Raw genomic sequence first — 19,557 nt, 5'->3', positions numbered from 1 at the left:
CGGTTTAGATTTCTATAAGGAACATACATACGCCTTACTTTCTGCTTTATAGTATAGAGATACATGCTTAACCCTCTGCTTTCCAGTTAATATTCAAAATATTTGATAGACACTATGGCCTAAATACAAAAAAAATCTTAATATAATTAAAAAGTTAGGCCTAGAATTTTTTTTCCTTTATAGAAAAAGAGAAAGAAAAAAGAGAGAGAGCAAGGAATGTGTAGCACTGTCCTTTCTCTACATTCAAAAGAGATTAAACAGATATTTACATTCAATTAAACTAAATTGGTATTTCCTGATATTAAGATTTTAAAATGCTATACAAAACAAGACTGAATAGTGTGTGTGTTTGTATGTCTAGGAGGAGGTTACGGTCGAAAAGCAACATAGGCTATATTAAATATTGAGAAGCCGAATAAAGGTCAGAGATTGTATGTAGAACTTTTTTCTTGTTGTGGAGCGGGGGGGGGGGGGGGTATTTGGGGAAACCGGGGGGGGGGGGGGGGAAGGGAGATATGTAAAAGTGAGACTAGAATTCTTGGGCAAAAAGCATATGTGCCGGGGGGGGGGTGTATATAATTTCTTTCCAAATCAAGCCAAAGTCTAATAAATTTCGATTTCATTGCAAAGTCTAAGAGGAATCCTTAATATGTTGCCCGTTTATAGAAATTTTAACAAACATAAAATAGGTTGAGATATTCTGGCCACAATAAGAGCTTAAACAGAAAGAATTATTGTTTTGTACTATTTGTACTTCATGCATTAAAATGTCGGCTTTCAAAAACATAGCTGTTAGAAATTGCAAAAAAAAATAAAAAAATTGGTAAATTTAAGCGCTGCGGTTGTAATCATGAAAAGCTGTCCTAGGCCTATGTTGGATAGGAGGATATTTATATTGTACATCCCCTCTTAAGAAACATATCGACACTTCTATTTCTTTGTACCTGAAAGCTAGCTATTTATAGTTTCCCACCACGTGTGAACATCTCTAAAAAGTGAACATGAGTGAACCATGGAACTATACAAAGTTCCGTGAGTGAACGTTACATTGGGAGAGGGCTTGCAGTCGGTGCGCAGTGTGGTGCGAATGTAAGGCGCGAAAGTCTGAAAATATACTGACATAAAATGCATCATTAGCACAGTGTCTTATGTAAATAAATAGAACCTTATGGTTCTTAAAAAAAAATTTCATCTAGTGTCATGGCTTTACTCATGAAAAGAAACCTATATAGATGTATTTTGTGTGTTTTGTGCATGCCTGCTATTAGATCGCAAGGTAAGATCACCCGCAACGTAAAATTGTTTTATATTCGTAATAATTAACTTAGATTAGTTTTATTACGATATTATAGATCTAGATCTATAATTTTTAAAGATATATTTTAAAGAGTGTAGATCTAGATCTATACTTTTTAAAGATATATTTTAAAGAGTGTAGATCTAGATCTATAATTTTTAAAGATATATTTTAAAGAGTGTAGATCAAGATCTATAATTTTTAAAGATATATTTTAAAGAGTGTAGATCTAGATCTATAGTTTTTAAAGATATATTTTAAAGAGTGTAAATCTAGATCTATAATTTTTAAAGATATATTTTAAAGAGTGTAGATCTAGATCTATAATTTTTAAAGATATATTTTTAAGAGTGTAGATCTAGATCTATAATTTTTAAAGATATATTTTAAAGAGTGTAGATCTAGATCTATAATTTTTAAAGATATATTTAAAAGAGTGTATGAAGCTACAGCCCTAAGAAATAATAATGGATTAGATGTTTTGCTATGCACTAAGAATCCTCGAAGACTTGATTAAAGCTTTCATTGTTCCGCTATAGGAATAGGCTGGTGCACTACCTTACAAATAACAATATTTAGTAGGTGTCTGGATTGGATAGTAGGAAGAACTAGATCTAATTACCATTCGACAGCTTCGCTGGGTCAAAAACATATCCCACTTGGGAGATTAAATATTGGAGGTTTCATTGTTCGGACAAAAAAATGTCCGACTCAGCATTACTACTTTAACCAGACCAATGTAATTGAATATTGATGGAAGCACTAAGAGCATACACATATACACAACCCAGAGGCGTAGTATGGGGAGGGCTAGGAGGAGGCACAATACCCCGGGCGCCACCATTAAGGGGGAGCCATACGCAGCCTTTATTTCTATGTGATTTTCCACGGAAAATGGGGAGGGTGGCTCCAATAAAGTCCCTTGCCCCCGGAAGCACGTTTTGCTCACTACGCCTCTGATACAACCATGATAAGACGAACAAGACTTATGTTTACGCCTTGGTGTCGACGAAAGATCTGTGACGACCCGCATGTACTGTTTGCAGGTGTGTCTTATTTAGTGTCTAGGAAAGGATTGTTTGAATGTGTAATATGCTGGGCCATCAAAGATAAATTGGAAACAGGCAGGAAACAGAGAAAGATAAAATATTTAATAATTTGCAACATGTTTACTTACATAAAAAATGAAGAAGTGTCAGTCCAAAGTTGTAGGCACAGTAGTGCGGCAGGTAGGCTACAGTGGGCTCGAAGAGTACTTAGGACAGAGCAGTCATTTCATCCTCGGTCATTTCATCCCCGGTCATTTCATCCCCGGTCACTTCATCCCCGGTCACTTCATGCCCGGTCACATCATCCCCGGTCACTTCATCCCCGATCACTTCATCCCCGATCACTACATCCCCGGTCACTTCATCCCCGTCATTTCATCCCCGGTCACTTCATCCCCGATCACTTCATCCCCGATCAATTCATCTCCGTCATTTCATCCCCGGTCACTTCATCCCCGATCACTTCATCCCCGTCACTTCATCCCCGGTCACTTCATCCCCGTCATTTCATCCCCGGTCACTTCATCCCCGATCACTTCATCCCCGATCACTTCATCTCCGTCATTTCATCCCCGGTCACTTCATCCCCGTCATTTCATCCCCGTCACTTCATCCCCGTCACTTCATCCCCGTCACTTCATCCCCGTCATTTCATCTCCGTCATTTCATCCCCGGTCACTTCATCCCCGATCACTTCATCCCCGATCACTTCATCCCCGTCACTTCATCCCCGTCACTTCATCCCCGGTCACTTCATCCCCGTCATTTCATCCCCGGTCACTTCATCCCCGATCAATTCATCCACGGTCATTTCATCCCCGGTCACTGCATCTCAGGTCACTTCATCCCCGGTCATTTCATCCCAACAAGTATGAAGAGAGGAGGAGAACACTATAAACACAAAATTTACATTTAAAATATTTTGTAAAAAAATCATTCTAAATAAACACGTTTAATTATTAGATCTAGAGAGGGTTAAAGGCATCACAAATAAACAATGACTAGCAAAAATATTTGATTGGGGATGAAATGACCGGGGATTTAGTGACCGGGAACGAAGTGACTAAAGATGAAATGACAGGGGATGAAGTGACAGGGATTGAAATGACCAGTCACCAGGCAGGGCTGATATTCCACGGGCAGTATTATCAATAGGACGCAGTAGGTTACAATCGTTGGTGTGATCGAAGTATCTGTAGAGAGCAGTATCACATAGGCAGTTGCGGTCAGTTATACGTAGGCGTATACGAATCAAGTAGGCAAACACTTGATGGAGGCAGCTAGTATAACATATAGAAGCTGGGACACATCCTATCGATGACCTCGATTGAGATGCATTCGTCAGACTGATAAAATTGCTAGTGCTTACAAACAGGGGTGATAGTAACAAAACAGAGATTGTTAATAACAATTATATAAATGTAAGGAGAAAAAAGCAAGTCAGGTAACAATCTCAATGAAACATAATATAATAAGCAATGTTTACAATTGAGTTGAATCCAAATGTGGATTTGATAAACATAATACAATGCTCTCGTGCGAGAAATGTAAACTAAAGTGTTTACTTTTAATTGTTTACCCGTCAATTGGCAGTGGTAAACATGTAAAGAATATAGCGGACAATTGAATCAGGGAAATGTTATAATACAAGCAGGTCATGAGAGATAAGCGAGCGAGCGTGATAGCGTAGTCGCCAATGTGATGGAGTCAGTCGAGCGAGGAAAAGGTCGGGGTTTGGTGGTAAAATTGGACATAGAAAAGGGGAATAACTGAAGTGGGATTTATAAATAGTAACTTATACTGTGATAAAATTGTGTGACACTGTAATTGAGCTTTTGGCATGTGACTAACTGAAGGTGCAATAAAGTAGTTTATGAATCTATCTGTTTTAGACTAAATGAAAGAGCTGTCCCCTTCGTCTAGATCTGATGTAATTGTGACGTTATGTTTTTTTTCTTGTATTTTACAGTTGACTGGTTCGGACCAAACAAAGAGTTCAAATGTCACTGTGAGTCAAGTTGTAGTTATGATGGTACCTGTCTGGGTAATGGAAAGTGTGCCAGAGGCTGGTTTGGTTTGAAATGCCAATATAGTAAGTACAATGTTTTGACAATTACTGACTATTGGGAAGACATAGCTCTAGACAGCACCAGATGGAGAGAGACAGTGACCAAGAAAGCTATGGACAGTGAAAGAACATGGGTCTCAGCTTAGGAAGAAAAACGTACAATACGAAAAATGGCCAGCTCCTCTACCACCGAAGCAAAAGCCACCTTAACTTGCGCTGTTGGTGTCTCTCCTACGACTGAAGGAGGTCAACAATGTTTTGTATCTTCATTTACACATCTTTAACCTTGTATGTAACCTTTTATTTTCTTCGACTGAAGGAGGCCAACAATGTTTTGTATCTTCATTTACATATCCTTATCCTTTTATGTAACCTTTTATTTTTCAGTTCCTCTTATTAGTTGACAAACTCTTTATCTATGGAAAGCTAGACGATGATATCGAAAAAGATATTAGAAGGAATGGAAAGCTAATGTAGATCTTTGGGAATAAAAATGGCCACATTTTCCTTATTACGTATTGACACGTTTTTCCTTTCATTCTCGGATCAAGCTGAAATTTTGCATAATTATTCATGTACATGTATTAGTTAGAACTAATTATTTAATTTTTTTTATATAGCAGAAAGGGAGATAAACCTCGTAATTTTCAGATAAATGGAAGCACTTAGCGGTTCCTTCCCTTAGAAAAGTTTTTTTTTTTTCAGGTGCCGGTTCGAATTTTGGTGAACACTGTCCCGGGTACGCTGTTCTGCCTCACCGTGGCACCCGGGTGGAAACGGTTGCTTGAGGGGGGCAACTAGGCTAAATGAATGGCTTAACATTATTCCCGTGGGGATGCCCACGGGTAGACGAGAGTCCACCTCTTGCACGGGCGGATTAGCAAAAAAGTCCCCACAAACCTGTCACACATCCATGCGCTGTTCCTCAAAGGGACCGTTACATAAATGGCGAGTCCCCCACGGTTAGCTTGGTATAACGAAAGAAAATGGTGGAGGCTCCCGGTGTCCTCGGCCTTCGGCTATGTGCAGCCAAGTATGCGTCGGGGGGCCAAAGGCATTGGAAACAGCAATGCTTTACATAGACATTGACTCGGGTCTCTATCAAACAGAACTGTGTTCTCACAGGGTTTTTTGTTTTTTTTTACTGTTTGGCGTCCAAACAGGTTTTTTTTCAAACTTAGATCTCGAAGAGCCTTCGGCTCAGCTCTTAAGACGATGAAACGGTGATTATTAATTTCGGGATCATTAGGCCATATCCGTGTCCACTCAGCTCAAATGGGTACCTAATATAAGTTGGGGGGAAAAGTAAAAGCGGTCGTCGTTGTACTGGCCACATGACACCCTCGTTAACCGTAGGCCACATAAACAGTTGACCTTTACATCATCTGCCCTATAGATCGCAAGGTCAGAATGGAGAATTTTACTTTATTTTTACTGGAAAGACTCCATGTAATCTTGAATATTTACAAGCAACAATTAGAATGAGAAATAGACTACCAAGAGCTTCTTAAAAAAGGAATTGATTTAAAAAAAAAACATAGCAAGCTTTTATTATGTAACTGGAGAGTTATATTATTAATAAACACTCCAGACAATCTACACCACAGGACAAGACAACATTTGGTTTGGTGGTAGAGGAACTATACTTGTTTTTTTTTTTTTTGGTTTGCTCTTCACGGTCTTTGTCATTCTCTCTCTCTCTCTCTCTCCACATTGTGCGGTGTAGGACCAGTCTTCCCAGAAGTCCACACCGATGTCCACTGCTTCAAGATCCCGCTTTTTTACATCCACATATCTGAGTTTGTAGTTACCAGTTTTTCTTGTGTCCATCGCGAATACGTTTCTCCACCGGATCCTCCAGTGGGTGACGCCTAGAAGTTTCCATTATCTTCGGCCTTATTTCTAAACACTTTTTGGAGTCCAACTTTCAGAGTGTAATTTTGATATTCGGAATATTTTTTTTGTGTGTTTATATTTACAGAAGATCTCATATTCCTGGACAAGACAAGAACATTGCCGAACGTAAACATACTTACAGACAGAGATGACAGTACATGCATGAATATATCTGACCAGATTGTTATTACTTTGCAGAGAACGGATATTTTTACATGGATGAGAGTGACTGTTCAGGAAAACGGTACGTTTTTGGGTGCATGCAGTGAATATACTTATACAATAGGCGTAGAAAGGTAGGTGGGGGCGGAATTCTCTGAAGATTTTAATGTTCAACAATTACTTGCCCAGCTTTAATGAGGGAGCCCCCTCTACTAAAAAACAAAAACAAAACCAAAAAACTACTAAAGCAAACCAAAGTCACCAAATTCTATGAGCGTAACCTAGAAGTGTTTTGAGTTTAGAACCCCCTCGCTGGAACAATGACGTTAGCCCCCCCCCCCTCTCTTTTCTAAACAATGCACATTTCATTTTACACTTTACAATAGGTATCAGCTAATAAACTCTCTCTCTCTCTGTTTTTCTTTCTATCTCTCTTTCTCTCTCTCTCTCTCTCACACACTCTGTTCCTCTTTCTCCGCTATATCTCCCCATTGTTTCTCTCTCTCCCCCTCCCCCATCTCTCTTTTTCTGACAGTGGCGTTTCTGGATTTGTAGGGTGCCCTTAAGTCCACTCTACTCCAATTTGCATCTGACATTAGATGAAAAAAAAAAAGTTAAGCCGAATTATATTTGTACTGGCCACAGGTAACCTTTGTTTACTCTCTGCCATACAAACCGATGATCTTTACATAACTCACCTCCCCCCCATTTATCACAAGGTATGAATGGTGTATTTTAATTATTATTTTTTAGGTATATATATATATACATCACTTTCTTGTTTTTTTCAGCTTCTTTACCAGGTTTCACTCTACAGTTTCAAACGTTGCTCAAGCCTTCACCAATCGAATGTCTGAACCAGAAATATTTCCTTGTGGACGAGTCCACACTAGACATACAATGTGACCTGACGGAGGCTTTTAAAGCTGTTACCATCACTGCGACACAACGGACATCGCTTTGTTCCATCTATATAAACGGAGGTAGTCTCAATTTTTTTTACAAATTAAACTGTATGGTCTAAACGTATAGAGACAACAGTAGTATATTTAGTCTTAATGTACTTAGGTCTTAGGTTTGAAGAGATTGACGAGGGATAGAACCAGTGGCGTCGCTACGGAGATGCAGGGCTGCAATGTAGGCCGAGGAAATACCCAACATGAATGGGCACCCAATACCAAAGGCATACAACTGTTGAGAATAATATGGTGTAGACGTCAAGTAATGCTTGTACACATTATTAGTATTAATTAATAACTGCATCACGTTGGAAAAAAAAATTTATTGGTGAATTGTTAGATGAAATTTGGGGGTAAAACCATGAGCTAACTGTACTGGCTGGCACAGACCCTAGTCACGCCACTAGATATCACGAGGGTCTGTGATTTCAGTTGTGACCCCATGTTTCCCAACATATTCATACGTAAAGCTTGATTATCGCCCTTGCAAAACTTTTCGAAACAATTAGCTCTACGTCTTATAAAGAGGTAAATACTATGAGAAAAAACAACAACAAAAATATAAAAAACTTAAGACGTATTCTGCTGTAACACTCATATTAGACAGAAAACGTATGATTCTTAACGAAATGATAAATTGATGACCTTGTGCATTATTTTCAAGGTCGTAACGTGGCACTTAAACAAAGAGCGTGGCAAACAAGTAATTGGGCCAACTCGAAGGGGACATACCACGCTTCCAGGGCTGTAGACGGAAATACCGACTACGATTTTATTCGTGGTCAGAGCTGTTCACATACAAATACCTCAGGCGACTCGCATCCAATGTGGAGTGTGACTTTCCCATTAGCCCAGGTGACAGGCTATGTGATATTCAACAGATATGGTAGGCCTCCCTAATGAAGTCTATTTGTAGATTATTCTTTTTGTTATGTTCCCGATAATATTTAATTTTCTAGGCATCACATATATGAATAATTTCGATTTTAGTAAAAAGTCTATGTGGGAGAGTATTGAGATGCGCAATGACAAAACAAAAAGAAGGAAATGTCCGAAGGTGAAGAGAGAGAGAGACAGACAGACAGAGAGAGAGAGAGAGAGGTCATGTAACTATTTTCCTATTTTCTGCAACGTTGGCGCCATTCTTTTCAACGTGGCACTACGATGCTCTATTTGTGTATCCATATCCTAGGTGTCAGGCCCCCTACTGAAGGCTTTCAAAGACGCTTTCGGGCCTTCCCTGGAAATGGTTCATCTAAACGTAGCAATACGAAGCAGGATCACAACGTTGATTGGGCCCCCCACCGACGATGACCTTCCGACCGCTGGTATAAAAACGCAAGCTAAAGGATTAAATTTTCTTAAACGAGATCCTCATTGGTTACAAAGACCTGTTTACAGATAACAGAACCAGGCTGAAGAAAAAGAGGCAGACAGAGAAAGCAACAGGATCATAACATTACGGAAAGGTCGTAGCCTACATTTTTTTGGGAAAAGACTGTAATACTGGTAAAAGACATGGACACATGGAGAAGGACGGTTGTCAGATCATGTGTAGTACCCCAACGGCCAAACAGATTAATGAATAGTTGAAAGTGAAAAAAGTTTAGCGAAATAAACACATATATATTCATCATTGATAGTTCCTTTTTTTCCAGGTCTTAATATGGATCGACTTGCCAACTTTATCTTAGTAGCAGGAGATTCGGGCGTCATTAAATTTTTCTATAACGACAACACATCTGGATCACGCTTTCATATCATTAAAGACCTTGCTAAGAATAAAATATCAGAAGTCAATATTAGCGTCTCATCAAATATATTATCATTGTGTGAAGTGGAAGTCTATGGAGGTAAGTATTTTTTTAAAGTTTCTTTTCTCACTACAAATGTTAAGGTTACATGAAATTATGTTGCTAGGAGATGTAGACACGTTGCTAAGAGATGTGCACATGTTGCTAGGAGATGTTTATTGTACTACAACAATCTATACTTCTCTTTGCCTTCCATGTAGACATCTTGGTAGGAGATGTAGACATTTTGCTAGAAGATGTAGATACGTTGCTAGGAGATGTAGACATGTTCCTATAAGATGTAGACATTTTGCTAGATGATGTAGACACGTTGCTAAGAGATGTAGACATTTTGCTAGAAGATGTAGACATTTTGCTAGAAGATGTAGATACTTTGCTAGGAGATGTAGACATTTTGCTAGGAGATGTAGACATTTTGCTAGGAGATGTAGACATGTTGCTAGAGGATGTAGACACCATGTTAGGAGATGTAGACGCGTTGTTAGGAGAAATAGACATTCTTCTATGAGATGTCGATGCCTTGTTAGGAGAAATAGACATTCTGCTATGAGATGTAGACGCGTTGTTAGGAGAAATAGACATTCTGCTATGAGATGTAGACGCGTTGTTAGGAGATGTAGACACATTGCTTGAATAAAAGGTTGAGAAAATTTAAAGCGCCCGTGTCATTAGAAGTGAACGTTAAACTAAACATGAGTTTTAACCCCGAGTCTGACCCCCCGCCAGTCAGAATAGTGTAAACGAGATGTGCATTGTTCATCCATGTCGGTGAGAGGGAGCTCTTGTTCGCTTTTGCTGGCCTTAGAGTTCCAAGTACAATGCACAACTCTAAACGACAATTTCAAACGAGTCAATATAAAAACATTCTTAGATTGATTATTGTACTACAACAATCCACACTTTTCTTGGCCTTCCAGTCGGTTTGAATACCTGAATTACTGTTGTTGTTATAAAGTTTATGTTCTATTGGATTGAAAATATTTATTATCAATAATTATATTTGGTTCATTTTAGGCAGTAATTATTGTAATTGCCTCGTGTTTTTTCACAGAATGTCCATCCGGTACATTTACGACATCAGATTTTCAATGTATGAACTGCCCAGCAGCATGTCCAAACAGTTGTCATACTAATGCCGGCTCATGTTACGTTCATTTCTATTACAGTGACTCACCAACTTGTACTGCAGGTATGGGCAAATATACGCTTTTACAAAGCTGATATCAACTCAGTCCGTCCGTCCGTCTGTCTGTCTGTCTGATAAAAAGTGTGTACACGTTATTTCTCCTACATCCATTCTCGGATCAGGTTGAAACATCAAACAATTATTCATGAATATAAACAAGACATGAATCTTTTTTTTAAAATAAAAGTAACCGATAAAGCAATTAATTACCGGTGATTAATTATTTTGTTGGATATTAACAAGTAAAAATAATAGTCTGTATTCACATATATGGCTAAATTTGTTGGGTTTAGCCCCCTTTATTAATTGTTAACGCTATTTCTCCCTCACATATTCTTAAATCAACTAGATACTTTAAACAATTATTTATTGTACCTAAAAAAAAAGCATGAAAAAAAAACATAAAAAAAACAACTCAATTATTCAATTAATTGTTAGCATTGTTTGATATTAAATAAGGGAAATAACCAGATAACCAGTACATTAACGGTAGATATATTTTTAAGGACGGAGCTCTTCCCCTTAGGATAATTAAAAGGATTTTTTTTTTTGTATTTGTTTGTTTTTTGTACTAGTCATTTTCTTTGTCGGAAAATAAGGCTGATCGGGTGTTTTACTGTAACTCAAGTTGACCATTTTGGTGTGTTCCGAAAAGGGCTGATGTTACAGGAGCCTGCAAGTCCTACTTACCTGCCATTGTTCACGTGGCTGATTCAGAGATTTATGGAGGGGGGTGTTGGGGGAGGGAGCACTGAATCACTGAGTTGTTCTGGCAGGCTCGCCTTTAAAAAGGACCGTGTCTTTAGGAGATTTCTTGCTACGACTGGCCTTGACCTGAAGCCGTCCTACAGACTTGTGAAATGGTCAGCAAAACCTAAACTGTTTTAAAAATAGTCTCCAACTCTGTTCAACTTTCATAGATTAAGTCTGTCCTACTTTCATAGATTAGCACTGTTCAACTTTTATAGATGAAGTCCTCAAATTAATAAAATTTCATAAATATTATAAGAAAAATTGTGCACTTAATTTTAACAGTTTTTACCGTGAGAAAATTTGGGCTTCCAGGTCGAGGGTTGCTGACTGGTCGTGCGGTATGACATGGTATTTATTTAATTTTTTAAGTCTTTTTTTACTTTCATTATATAGAGTCAAGGCGAGCAAATCTGACATCATATAATTCATCCACTAGCCGGAAATCATTATCATATTCAGGTAAAGCAACAGTTGTTTTAATACGTTTAAATATTTATATTCATTTATAAAGTTCAGAAATGTGTGTATCTCATTGATCTATACTTTAGTTTGTTGGGCTCTGGGGCACCACACATGATCCGTCGATTGTCTTTCTCTATTCCTCTCTAACTACAGCTTTGACAAGACTCTTTGAATGACAAGCTCATCCATTCTTTGATGTTGCCTTCATTTCTCTGGCTCTTCCTTTCCTGGTACTGTTCCTTGTAGGAAAGTCTTTGCGAGCCCATAGAACCTCCTCAGATATGGCTATACAATTATAGTGTCCGCATTTTGATAGTGGTCAGCTGTGACCCCGTTTTGTTTTTCCTGACTATGACCAGATCAACTCTCCAACTAACGACTGGTCTAGCACACATTAGCGTCCCCTGAATAAAATACCCGTTCTAAAGTACAATTCGCAAACAATAAAAATAAACATACATACACAAACTCTCACATCCTACACTGCCCTAATCCCGACAGTGCGGTCTTTGAAAGTGACACCCAGGATTCTTCCTCAGCATCTCAGTTTCATTTACTTATACATCAATGATATCTAGGGATACTGTACTATTCTTATCAACTCACTCTGTCTGTCTGTCTGTCTGTCTGGTAGAAAGTTCGAACATTTTTTTTCTCCATTTTCCCATTATCGGATCAAGTAAAGAATTCGCGCAACTATTCTTTGTGTCTGACAAGTCATGAATAAACGAAGAAGAAAAAAACAGACAAAGAAACAAAAAAAAACAACAACAAAAAATTAATTAATTATTGATGATAAATTATTTTCTTTAGGATCGGAACAAGGGAAATGATTGCTACTTAATAAGAGTGTATGTTGTCACAGTCTAGTTTGACATTTTGGAGGTGAAAGGCACGTGAAACCTCTGATATATAAAAGAGGAATTAAAAATGACTAGATTGACTTTTAGACAGTAGTAACTTCGGGTCAGTTAAGCAGGGTAGTCACTTCTAGTCAGTAGAGACAGTACACTTATTTTTAAATGTAAACATAGAGTTGAAGCTAGGTGCTGAAACAAATGATACATACATATATTAAACATAAATGAATAACAGCACCAGGGACCAAGTTTTTAAGAGAGAAAGTAGTGAATTAAAATGCTACGAAAATAAGGGACTGCGCCGACCGAGGCTCGAACCTGTGACACTGGATTCGACACCACCGCCTAGCGATAACGCACCAAGCGAAACTAGCCTCTAGACCATCGGAATGTCCAAAAAAACATTCTTCTGATCCAGAGTCATTTCGCCCGTATGCAAATTACCACCCCAGTGGTCAAAGGTCACAAGCTCCAGCTAGCCCCTCCCCCACCCTCGCAGCATCCGTTCACTAACAACTTCGATAGAGCCGACACAGACAGCCGTTAGGCATGTATTAGACAAACGATGGCTCTATCTAATTGTTTATCTCTCACAAAGACAAGTGGACAACATAAACACATTACATATAGAAGCTTCAGTGGGTACGAGCAATAATGCTGTAATCGTAAATGTAAACATAGAGTTGAAGCTAGGTGCTGAAACAAATGATACATACATATATTAAACATAAATGAATAACAGCACCAGGGACCAAGTTTTTAAGAGAGAAAGTAGTGAATTAAAATGCTACGAAAATAAGGGACTGCGCCGACCGAGGCTCGAACCTGTGACACTGGATTCGACACCACCGCCTAGCGATAACGCACCAAGCGAAACTAGCCTCTAGACCATCGGAATGTCCAAAAAAACATTCTTCTGATCCAGAGTCATTTCGCCCGTATGCAAATTACCACCCCAGTGGTCAAAGGTCACAAGCTCCAGCTAGCCCCTCCCCCACCCTCGCAGCATCCGTTCACTAACAACTTCGATAGAGCCGACACAGACAGCCGTTAGGCATGTATTAGACAAACGATGGCTCTATCTAATTGTTTATCTCTCACAAAGACAAGTGGACAACATAAACACATTACATATAGAAGCTTCAGTGGGTACGAGCAATAATGCTGTAATCGTAAATGTAAACATAGAGTTGAAGCTAGGTGCTGAAACAAATGATACATACATATATTAAACATAAATGAATAACAGCACCAGGGACCAAGTTTTTAAGAGAGAAAGTAGTGAATTAAAATGCTACGAAAATAAGGGACTGCGCCGACCGAGGCTCGAACCTGTGACACTGGATTCGACACCACCGCCTAGCGATAACGCACCAAGCGAAACTAGCCTCTAGACCATCGGAATGTCCAAAAAAACATTCTTCTGATCCAGAGTCGGCGCAGTCCCTTATTTTCGTAGCATTTTAATTCACTACTTTCTCTCTTAAAAACTTGGTCCCTGGTGCTGTTATTCATTTATGTTTAATATATGTATGTATCATTTGTTTCAGCACCTAGCTTCAACTCTATGTTTACATTTACGATTACAGCATTATTGCTCGTACCCACTGAAGCTTCTATATGTAATGTGTTTATGTTGTCCACTTGTCTTTGTGAGAGATAAACAATTAGATAGAGCCATCGTTTGTCTAATACATGCCTAACGGCTGTCTGTGTCGGCTCTATCGAAGTTGTTAGTGAACGGATGCTGCGAGGGTGGGGGAGGGGCTAGCTGGAGCTTGTGACCTTTGACCACTGGGGTGGTAATTTGCATACGGGCGAAATGACTCTGGATCAGAAGAATGTTTTTTTGGACATTCCGATGGTCTAGAGGCTAGTTTCGCTTGGTGCGTTATCGCTAGGCGGTGGTGTCGAATCCAGTGTCACAGGTTCGAGCCTCGGTCGGCGCAGTCCCTTATTTTCGTAGCATTTTAATTCACTACTTTCTCTCTTAAACACTTATTTTTAGTAGTTGCTTTCTGTGCTTAGGGCTTGATACATGTTATTGAAGCTTATTGTTACCCGCTGTGATGCGGACGTATTTTGGTAGTGAAGTTGTGTTATAGACGACTATTATATTTGATACTTCCTCTTTCTATATCAGAAGTTTCACGTGCCTTTCACCTTCTTGACCCAAGGCGAACATATAACAGGCAATTCTAAACTAGATTGTGACAGATGTATATATGGATTTAAGTTTTTTTCTCCCACTTCCTATTCTCGGATCTAGTCGAAATTTCACGTAATTATTCATAGTCAATTAAAGTGCATGAATCAATCCTAAAATTAACTATTTAAACAATAAATGAGTACTTATAAATTATTTTTGTGTTATATGGCAGAAAGGGAGCTAAACTCTGTCATTTTCATATTAATGGCATTAATAAGTGGTTCTTTCCCTTGGGTAAGCTTTGCTTTTTTTTTTTAATTTGCATGTTTCGTTTCAGGAATGGAGTCCAGTTCTATAGCTTCTACACTTCCAGAAGCTCTTGGTATTGGAATAACTATCGGCGCTGTTGCTGTGCTACTGATTCTAAGTGTATCATATGCAGTACTTGAGGCCCTAACATCAACAGGATATAACAAGAACCAAGGCCAACAACTCTCCAAAACAATTAAAGAGCACAATCATCCATATCAACGTTCTGCTGCAGACGGTAAAAATTATTTTGTTTTCTTGTTTACATACATGGGTTGCCACTTGAGTACATTTAAATAACAGAGACCTCCTTACATGGAGGCTAATCCAAAAATATTTTTTTTGGCGTATCTGTTGTTCAAAATAAGGAAGTAATGATAACTGAAATATTTAAATAATATAAAAAAAAAAAAAAATTATTAGCGTATGCTGATGTGTGCCCATCATTTTTTTTTTTTTTTTTTTTACTTGTACCATAAAATGATGTGTCATTAATTGGTAGGCAACACTGAGCATAAAATTTGGCTCTCTCGGCATTGATTAGATGCTCTTTTTATTTCAACCTTTTCCAAACGTTCTTACGTTTTATCGAAGGTGTCATTAAGTCGCCACATTTCATCTTGTTATCATTTCCCTGTTTATGAATGTATGTTTTGTGGTAGGAAGTTATGAACGTATGTTTTGTGGTAGGAAGTTATGAACGTATGTTTTGTGGTAGGAAGTTATGAACGTATGTTTTGTGGTAGGAAGTTATGAACGTATGTTTTGTGGTAGGAAGTTATGAACGTATGTTTTGTGGTAGGAAGTTATGAACGTATGTTTTGTGGTAGGAAGTTATGAACGTATGTTTTGTGGTATGAAGCTATGAACGTATGTTTTGTGGTATGAAGTTATGAATGTATGTTTTGTGGTAGGAAGATATTAATGAATGTATGTTTTGTGGTAGGAAGTTATGAATGAATGTTTTGTGGTATGAAGTTATGAATGTATGTTTTGTGGTATGAAGTTATGAACGTATGTTTTGTGGTATGAAGTTATGAACGTATGTTTTGTGGTAGGAAGTTATGAACGTATGTTTTGTGGAAGGAAGTTATGAATGTATGTTTTGTGGTAGGAAGTTATGAACGTATGTTTTGTGGTAGGAAGTTGTGAATGTATGTTTTGTGGTATGAAGTTATGAACGTATGTTTTGTGGTATGAAGTTATGAATGTATGTTTTGTGGTAGGAAGTTATGAACGTATGTTTTGTGGTAGGAAGTTATGAATGTATGTTTTGTGGTATGAAGTTATGAACGTATGTTTTGTGGTATGAAGTTATGAATGTATGTTTTGTAGTATGAAGTTATGAATGTATGTTTTGTGGTATGAAGTTATGAACGTATGTTTTGTGGTATGAAGTTATGAATGTATGTTTTGTGGTATGAAGCTATGAAGTTATGGTTTGTGGTATGAAGTTATGAATGTATGTTTTGTGGTATGAAGTTATGAACGTATGTTTTGTGGTATGAAGTTATGAATGTATGTTTTGTGGTATGAAGCTATGAACTTATGTTTTGTGGTAGGAAAATTATGAAGATATGTATTAAGATAAGTTAAGGTAAGATAATTTTATTGATCCAATCAAATGGAAATTCAGTTTGACTACAATTGACAACCTCAGCGTAACTACTGTACAAAAACAATATGGTTGAAAATTCGAACAAGATTCACTCACGAAACACATACACATTCACAACCAGCGCTTTATGAATTTGACTTCTATGTACTTCTCGATGACGACAGCTGATCTTGTTACACTCTTACAGATAGTGGGATAAAGGAGTTTTTAAATTTTTCTGTTTTAGTCCTAATGGACTATAATGTTATGGACGTTTAGTGTGCTATCGTCTAAATTGCTTGCTCTTATAATGAATTAAAACTTAATAGTGCACAATTGTAAAACGAATTTTTGCCTAACGGAGAATAAAGATTATTTAATTGATTATTATTAGTAGTAGTAGAGATTTTAGTATTATTATGTTAACAACGAACAGGTATTCATCCTGCGGCACTGCCAGGGTAGACTTTTGTTAAAGAGAAAAAACAACAACTTTGTAGTCCCTTTATCACTATCCACTATAATTGTTTCTGAAGATGTAGCAGGCTCGCAGCAGTACCGCCCTCTGACAGGCCACGAGAAATTTCTTGGAAATGTTAAGCGCCTTGAAGGTATCTCTGAGGTCAGTTGTCATTATCATCTCGGTTGATATAACAATGGTGTATATTGTTAATTTGGATAGCTTAATAACCAAGCCTAGGTTCCGTATTTTCTTTGTTTTTTTTTCATTTCAGTTTTTCTTAAATTATGAGACAGTGGTACGGCGATGTCAATAATGAATGGAGGGTTTTTTCTTTCTTTCTTATCAATGAAAAGCAAATCTTGTATAAGGATTGGTCTCGGTAGGACTTGGCCCCTTGCGATTAGGATAAGCTATGGTCAGCACAACGAACAACCGCTTTTTTCCCCAAGTAATGTCAGGCACCATCGTGCCAAATAGATGTTTGGACTCACGGGTTCCCTTAAAATCCGAAATTAAAAATTGTTGTTTTCACCAATATTCAAACCCGAGATCCGACTTTACCACTCGGCCATTTCGCCTCGTTTACAATGTTATTGGGGTGAATTGTAACAATTCTTTGACTTATAAACCCACAGGTGAGGTCAAGCTACACCACAAAGTAATGGAGGAAAGCATCGTTTGACCCTGGACATTGTCTGGAGATACAGACGACGACGATATAGCATTTCAAAAAAACAAAAGGGACATCACTGCAGCTTTAGTTCATAAAAAGGGACATCACTGCAACTTTAGTTCATAAAAAGGAACATCACTGCAGCTTTAGTTCATAAAAAAAAGGAAATCACTGCAATTTAAAAAACATAAGACAAAGGGAAATCACTGCAGCACTAGTTTATTTAATGAGTTAATGTTTAGTTTATGAGGCAACGGGCAACTTTATGAGTTTACTTGCTGCCACACGTGATGTCTTTAACTCTTTGCATCTGAGATAATAATTCTCTTATTTCTCTTAAATTTCGTGGGGGCGCTGTGACAGTTCGCGTAAAAAAATCCCTCTAATTTTCCCTGTCAGCAGTTGTTCTTAACAGGATATTAAGAAATTATATACTCTTGACAAATTCGGATATTTTTATAGATACGGACGGAGGGACGGACAGACAGACAGACGGACGGATAGACAAAAAGACAGACAGACAGATAGATAGATAGATAGATAGATAGATAGATAGATAGATAGATAGATAGATAGATAGATAGATAGATAGATTGATTGATAGATTTGATTACATTAGATTACATTACATTAGAAACAGTAAAAATATCGACTTCATTGGGGTAGATATGGTGATGAGTGGAATCTACCTTTAGTTCGTTAAAGACAAATAGAGTGAAAAGCAAACAGACAGGAAGATATATGGATATATAAATAGAGCAATAGATAGTCAGGTAGACAAAGATACTGATAGAAAGGTAAAAACATAGATAGACTGACAGGCAAACAGACAGACAGATAGACGTAGGTGTAGGTAGACAGAAAGGATAATCAAATCTTAATTTTGTGTTTTCTTCAACGCAACAACACATTCAAAATGCATTCGTATTTCCTTATTTTGAAATTTTAATTTTAGAGTTTTTTTATACATACCAGTTGTAAATTTATTCAAGTTTATGTCGTAAACATTTTATTTATTTTTGTCCTTTTTATTTATTCGTATTATTTATTCATAAGTCATACTTTATTTTTGAGGATGTACCTATTTCTGTACGTGAACAAAGAATTATATGCAAGTTGTGATGATTTATGTTTCTTTATTGCACAATATTTATCGATGATTATTATTATTATTATTATTATACAATATGTGTCTTTTTTTTCTTATATTAACAATGACACAAAAAAATATTCTTGCATCGAGATGTATATAAATTAAATAACTGAACAACACACTGACGAAACATCTGTTTTCTTTTCTGACTTTTTTATTAAACTTCTTTAAACTATACATATGCGTAGACTTTCAATTTGATAACAACTTGATTTATATATCTTGATAATATTCAGCTTTCTACTACTACAACCTTAACTGTTATAAATTATTGCCGAAACAACTTAATGATACAGCTTTAACTTACACTAGAGGACCACCATTACAACGCCAAGAAACTTACTATGCAAGGACCCCGACTCACTAGCTTCCCCCTAATTTATACTTTTTTTAAACCGTACTTTCCAGAATCAAAGATCAAACATCGGTTTTGAAAGGACTGTCGCGTTTCCAAACTGTAGCGCTTTCTTGTTTCAAGAGTTAAATAAATTAATGTTCAGGAAAATTGTGCGCATCATCTTTTGAGTCATAGACTACTCTTTGATCTAAATGCTTAGAGTGTACTAGAGCTATATAATTAATTTTTAACGAGAAAAAACATTGAAAAACTATAAGTTGAAGGAGGTGTTGTCTTTTTTAAAAGTATTTTTCACAACGCCTGTTGTAAACTATCTCGACATGCCAACACCTAATCGCCTCAGAACTTC

General features: G+C 37.4%; 1 protein-coding gene across 3 annotated transcripts; it reads left to right on the top strand.

Moving 5' to 3' along the window:
• Positions 1-1,088: 1,088 nt before the first annotated feature.
• LOC106072369 (uncharacterized) lies at positions 1,089-19,052 on the top strand. 3 transcript variants are annotated; one of them, XM_056031237.1, is made up of 11 exons: positions 1,089-1,276; positions 4,316-4,438; positions 6,396-6,554; positions 7,264-7,455; positions 8,096-8,317; positions 9,090-9,284; positions 10,297-10,434; positions 11,578-11,643; positions 14,993-15,202; positions 17,098-17,183; positions 17,660-19,048. In XM_056031237.1, exons 1-11 carry the CDS (start codon positions 1,201-1,203, stop codon positions 17,684-17,686), a joined length of 1,494 nt encoding a protein of 497 aa, XP_055887212.1. In that variant the 5' UTR covers positions 1,089-1,200; the 3' UTR covers positions 17,687-19,048. The 3 variants fall into 3 exon arrangements, with proteins under 3 accessions (XP_055887212.1, XP_055887215.1, XP_055887213.1); XM_056031240.1 differs by lacking the exon at positions 8,096-8,317 and having other exon boundaries at positions 17,660-19,052; XM_056031238.1 differs by lacking the exon at positions 17,098-17,183 and having other exon boundaries at positions 17,660-19,046.
• Positions 19,053-19,557: the final 505 nt, after the last annotated feature.

Source organism: Biomphalaria glabrata, chromosome 5 (assembly GCF_947242115.1).
Source record: "Biomphalaria glabrata chromosome 5, xgBioGlab47.1, whole genome shotgun sequence".
Lineage (NCBI taxonomy): Eukaryota > Metazoa > Mollusca > Gastropoda > Planorbidae > Biomphalaria > Biomphalaria glabrata.
The sequence above is the reverse complement of the archived record's forward strand: the minus strand, read 5'-3'. Positions and strand labels throughout refer to the sequence as shown.